Raw genomic sequence first — 6,338 nt, forward strand, 5'->3', positions numbered from 1 at the left:
CATTTTTCTAACAAGTGAATTGAACTTTGGCCGTAATAGAATGAATTAGACTTTTTTGATCCATAATAATTGAGTTTTACTTAGTGATTTTGTGACTTCTGCGTGTAATAACTAAGTTAAAGAGGAATAAAATCGTGCAGATTCAATGTACTCATACAAACTAAATAACTCAGAACAAATAATATTGTTGATCTGTATGAAGTGTGAATTTATGATATTCATAATGGACATTATAATCGTGACTACAGTCTTTTGAGGATGACAATCATGTATGCATGTAACATGTTGGTCAGTCTGTGTTTGGGTCAATATAATTAGCGTCATTGTTGTCTGATTAATGGTTAATTTTTCTTTAAGTAATAATTGGCTGTTTTTCTTTTGTCCGAAGCAATCATCGACTCCTTTCTTGTGATAGCAGATAGCTTCAACTCCCAGTCACTACATAGCTTAACTTGGGCTTCAAATTTTCTCGGTTCTTGCTTGGCCTCATGGGCCGATAACGAGTTCACAAAGGGCCCACATACAGTAAGGAAAGCTACCCAAATCAGAAATAGAAGGTAAGCACATTTTTCGGTCATTTCAGAAATTATGAACCATGTAAAAAATGGGCAAAACCTGCACTCAGCCCCAAGAACAGAATTCAACCCTACATCACGCATGGCCATGGAACACCCATTCCAGCATTGTATCAACACAGATATAACAAAGTATATTCAAAGATTTATGGTCTCCAGTTGAAAAAAAAAGACCATGTAGAAACAAAGTAAATATGTTATATATCTGGTTTCAGGATTTCATTACCATATTCACACATCGGACGATCAGCAAATGTCTCAATATAAAACTGCACCTAAACAACCCATGTAATAGTAATACCCCCTAAGACCAAAAGATCCTGAGAACTACTAATAAAGTTCTCTAGCACTCCATCTTCATGGCAGACAACCATCCTGGAAGCAGTGAAACCAACGATTGGGACAAGCATCCAGGGATTCACACAACTGGGAGAACAATGAAATCAAGCACAAGAACCAGACACCAAACCAGCAGAAATAAGCAGCTATGAGAGGTATGCAACTCACCTAACATGTAGCTTTATTTACAAAATCCCAGCAAGCGAACAAAATTCATTTAGAAAACTCCCCCAGCCACCTGCATGGAGGAGAGGTCATCAAAATTCCAGAAATCCATTAAGTTCTCTCCGTCTTGAGTTGAGTCTCCGTTAAGGAAACTATCAAGTCCAGCATCCCAACTCCCCTCAAGACAAGGAATCAGGAGCTTCATCTGTGAATCAAAAGCCGTAAGCTCATCAGACAGGGACTTAGCAGAATTCTCTTGAGGGGGCACCACCTCCTCAGAGCAGGACTTCAGCTTCTTCTTGGGGATAGCATTTTCCATGAACACTAAGTCATCGCCTTCAAAAGCTGAAATAACAGATGAGATTTCAGGAGTTGTTGGACCTTTTTCCCCCCACCCATAGTCGGAACAATCCAGAGAGTTACTCTTACTCCCTTGGTCTGAATTGAAATACATTGGGGCATTCCCGGAGGAAGAAAAGGACTTGACACCAACATTTCCATTGGCAGGAAAAGTGTCCACACATCCAAACTGATTAGTGGGTGGTTTCTCTTCAAAGAATCCCATATTACCGTAATACTCCAGATCAGGATTGTTCGAGCCAAACAAATTTTGGTCCAGATGTGGTTGGACTGAGTTCAGATTGGCCTTTGGAAGTGGTGTATAAGTGTTTACCTTCACTGGATGCCTTGGAGAAGCCAGTGGAGTTTCCTCAGGGAAATTCACCTTAGCCTTCTTTCCACGAATTCTACGTGCTTCAGCATCATATGCTCTGGCTGCTTCTTCTGCAGTATTAAAAGTTCCTAACCATACACGGACACCTTTCAATGGATCGCGAATCTCGGCTGCCCATTTTCCCCAAGGTCGCTGCCTGATTCCCCGATACTGGTTCTTTCTCTTCCTCTTAGCAGATTTCTCAGCTTGCCCACTGAATTCCATGGATTTTGTAACTGTAGAGCCTTCAGAGGGAAAACCAGGCAGTTTTTTATAGGCAAGCATAAAACAGTACATCAAAGCATCAGGAAAGAGGAAAAAAGGCATGTTAGGAAAAGTCCAGCATGAAATAGAAGGTAATTACAAACTTGCTTATATGCACAGATAAAATACTTTCTATAGCCTAGAAATTTTAGAATCTTCCAACGGAAAACAACCCTAGTTGGATAGTGAATGTGGAATGTGGAATGTTAAGATTTTGTGCAATCATGATCTGATAGCTTCAACGTCTCATATCAAATTGCAAATTATAATTTATTTAAGATTCATATTTTTCCTTAAAGGAAATCCAGATATCTAAACAAGACTGATTCAAATACACCATGAGTCACCCCAATAACACAGTAATTTAATACTCTGAGATACCAAAAATTTCCACTCCCTCAATCTTCCTTCTCCTTTTTATTTTTTCCCAAATAGGTGATGCCCTCAAGTTTATCAATCGCATCTATGCCGTATTTAGTATAACCACCACGAAACAAATAAAAACAATTGAAAAGAAATGAAAATCAACTAATTATATGAATGGAATAACTTTTTTTTGCTTCCTTTTTTTCAATGCAAAAGTTTTAAGAGGCATCCAGGGGTAGCAACCCTTACAGAGAGACAAACCACCAAATTACAGCATGATAGTTTCGGGCTAATTGGGACGGATACCACACATGAGGAATGAGAACCATATTTTCAAGATGGAAAACCGGTTATCTACGAAAGTATATAGAGAAATTTCTCAATCCCTGAAAATTCCTTTATTTCTCTGAAAACCATAATCCACTTTCTAACACATATGGTGGACTTGAGAAAGCATTTTCCAAAAACAAAGCAATCCAACACAACCAACAAAGTATGTAACCCGTAAAGTAACAAATAAGAGCTTTCATTAGGCTCGACACCATTTATAGGAATAGTTCCAAGTTACCGGTGCATAGAAAGGAAGAACTATACCAACCAAACAAAATAAAGTTTAAAATACGTATTTATCATTGAAAAATTATACGTGCATATATATATAAAAATTGGAATGTAGAAATGAAATAATTAGAAACAGTTGGAAAGCAATTCTCATAACAGAGTCAAGATCTAACAACAAAGAGAGCAATTTCCAATTGGAAAGTATAAAATAGAAACCGACTCCTAATTCTGACTCTTCAACGGACGTTACAGGGATGCTGATCATTGTGAGAATTAACTCCCTTAACAGATCAAGTCATAATCTTTACATTCTTCAAAACAATCGAACTTAAAACTCAACAAGGTAAACAGAAAGAAAAAAAAATCTCATGAGATTGTCAAAATTTTATGTTAGCACCAAGAAACAGAAGATAAGATTAAAACTATAATTAAATTAAATTCCAACTCCGGGGAATGGAATATAAAGGCGAGCAAACAATCATAGAGCCAGAAGGCCCAGAATCATTAAATTATACTGCACAAATGCAGGATCAGAATCAGAACCCAAAAAACAAAGAGAAAAAAAAAATCAAACTGTTCAGCGTGCAAAACCAGAAAGCATAATACAAAGGTCCATATTAATTCCATTTCTCCATATGATCAGCCATTCTCAAACAAAATCACCAAAATAAAAACAGCAAAAGCCTACACTGAAACAAATTCAAACACAAGAAAAACCAGGTGAACGATTTAATAAACTAATTACCACGAGAGATACCACGGCTGTGACTCTCAGCATGAGGAGGTTCGGCAGAGAAAACGAAGGGCTTCACATCCAGTTCCTCTTCCTCGTCGGATTCTTCGTCCTTGAACTCCTTGAAATCAGCCTCGAAGTCATCGACCAGGTTGATCGCCTTCCTGGACTTGCCCGAGCTCCGGTTCTTCAGATTAGGCCATAATAAATTAGCAGTCACCCGCCGCGACGGCGGCACCGTCATCGGCGGCATGAGTTCGGAGATCATAGCTCCGCCACACATGTCTAAGCAGTTTAGGGAATGAGAAGATTTTGGCTTTTCGGTTTTTGCTTTTGTGTTTGACAGAGAGATTTCCAGGGGTTTGGTGTTGTGGTGTGGTGGGTGTGGGGGTTTTAAACATTCGAAGAAAGAGAGCAAAATGACTGCTTTGGACAGGACCAAATTTACTACCTTGTCCTTGAGCAAGGATGGAATCTTCGACGTAACCAGTATTTTATGAAATCGTAATTAAATCAATTAAAGAGGGTATTTTGGGAAGATAAAAGTATGAGAATCTTGTACAGATTTTACTACGTTGGGAGGCGATAAGAAAAGAGTAAAAATAGTCAGCAGGTGAGTAGGAATATTAGGAAAAACGCACAAAGTACACTAAACGACAAATATGTATTGTCCTGCTTTGGCAGAGATAGGTGGAGGTAGGCCAGGTAGGGACCCACACGTTTGCATTCCAACTTCCAAGTATGGCCCCATTTAACCAAAATGATAAAAATCTCAATGGTTAAGTTTTGTATTTTTAGTTATCCCAATGGTCGGGTCGGACACACAGAATTTAAATGAATTTGTGAGTTACGTAAATCTCACATGATGTAACTAACGAGAGTTGACTTGATTGACAATCATTTGGATTAGATATATGTGTGTTCAATGTTCGATTTCAACAATTAAGCATAATTTTCTGTGATATGTACATAAAATCATCAGGGTGCATGCAACTCAATAACTGACATAATTGGAATACCAACTACAACTGCTGGTGAATTTGTGAGTTACATAAGTCCGACATGATATATACTATATAAAATCCTAGACATACAACTCAATAACTAAGATACCAACTGCAATTGCTTAGATCCCTATTATTATTGCCCATCTAATCATTATCAAAATTTGATGCTTAGTTGCTACTTGATGTATTTTTGGAAGGTACCATGAACTTTGAACATATTATTAATGAGAAATAATCATTGTTCTTATCCAATCCTATCTATATTGTATAATTTCTACAAGTTGAGACTCTTTTTGTCTTTCAAGGTCGGCAAGGAGCCAAGGATGCAACTTGTAGTTAATCGTGATGAACAATGTAGGTTCGATGTTTTCACCTTCTCTTTTAATATTCTTGTTTTGTTAAAGATTAATTTTTTGTTCTCCAATTAGGTTCTAAGAATCTAAATCAACCATCTATTTATTTATTTTTAAACACAACAACTTGTTTAACTCTTGATATAATAATGCTCCAATTTAATTTATAATTTAATTCGTGCGAGCCAAATATATTCATGGGAATCGATCATCTTATAAACTGAAGGGCCCACACCTACATATAACGATTTGTATGCTATGGGCCCAATGGATCATCACGGATTTATCCCTCTTAAATTAGGGCAGAGGGGCGTGGCCCAATCGGCTTCCAAGATTTACTTGAAAAGTTCGGGAAGATAATATTATTGATGTGTATTATGGACTATAAATTTGAATATGACAGCATAATTTAAAGTAAGCACATGATCCAATCCAGAGAGCTTGTGGCGTACACGCTTCGCATCGTTTAAAGTAAAAAAGTTATATTTAGTATCATGGTAGCTTTGATCAATTGATATCCGGCATGTGATGACCCCCGCTCATCTGGCTGATTTTATTATTATTATTATTATTTTGACTAATGAACGGCGATGATTACCTGGCTCATCATGATGAGTGGGACAATTCTACGGTGGTCCACCTGTTTCCTCCACGGAGACATGCATTTCAATCATATATCTATTTATCATCATCAAGGGCTTGTGTCATTTTTTGTTTGGCAGCGAGTGATCGGCTGTGGTGTCAGGTCACGAAGTTACTGGAAGTCCAGCAGGAAAGTGTGCTGTGAAAATCACCTGAAAAAACCGAATTGCCCGACTGAACCGAATATAATATATGCAAGTGAAAATCGAACCGATCGATTATGTTAAGTTTAAAAAATTGAAATTTAATTAATGTATAATATTTTATTCTTAATAATTTCTTATTATTAATGACTTAAATATTTAAATATATTATTATATAATTGTAACCTGGACCATTGATTTTTGAATCAATGGTCCAAGTATGGTCTTAAACCTTAAATCTTTTTTGGACTTTAATCTTTCAATCTTTCTGTGCTTCTTTGGATTATGGATATTGGATGTGTATTAGGTTGCACTATTTATGTTTTATAGGTATGGGCCAAATGACTATTTAATTTTTCACATATTTAGCTAGTATACTAAATTAGTATATCAAACCCAAATGTTTGACCAAAAAACCAAAAATCGTTAGGTGATTTTCATGTCGAGATAAGTGTGACCGTTGGTTATCGGTTTTATA

General features: G+C 36.9%; 1 protein-coding gene across 3 annotated transcripts; it reads right to left on the reverse strand.

The window, feature by feature from the left end:
• Nucleotides 1–720: 720 nt before the first annotated feature.
• Nucleotides 721–4,094, reverse strand: LOC120003845 (ethylene-responsive transcription factor RAP2-12-like). 3 transcript variants are annotated; one of them, XM_038852970.1, is made up of 3 exons: nucleotides 3,728–4,092; nucleotides 1,083–2,036; nucleotides 721–1,001 (listed from the first exon to the last, which is right to left on the reverse strand). In XM_038852970.1, exons 1-2 carry the CDS (start codon nucleotides 3,996–3,998, stop codon nucleotides 1,132–1,134), a joined length of 1,176 nt encoding a protein of 391 aa, XP_038708898.1. In that variant the 5' UTR covers nucleotides 3,999–4,092; the 3' UTR covers nucleotides 721–1,001; nucleotides 1,083–1,131. The 3 variants fall into 3 exon arrangements, with proteins under 3 accessions (XP_038708898.1, XP_038708899.1, XP_038708896.1); XM_038852971.1 differs by having other exon boundaries at nucleotides 721–2,036; nucleotides 3,740–4,094; XM_038852968.1 differs by having other exon boundaries at nucleotides 721–2,036; nucleotides 3,728–4,091.
• Nucleotides 4,095–6,338: the final 2,244 nt, after the last annotated feature.

Source organism: Tripterygium wilfordii, chromosome 8 (genome assembly GCF_013401445.1).
Source record: "Tripterygium wilfordii isolate XIE 37 chromosome 8, ASM1340144v1, whole genome shotgun sequence".
Lineage (NCBI taxonomy): Eukaryota > Viridiplantae > Streptophyta > Magnoliopsida > Celastrales > Celastraceae > Tripterygium > Tripterygium wilfordii.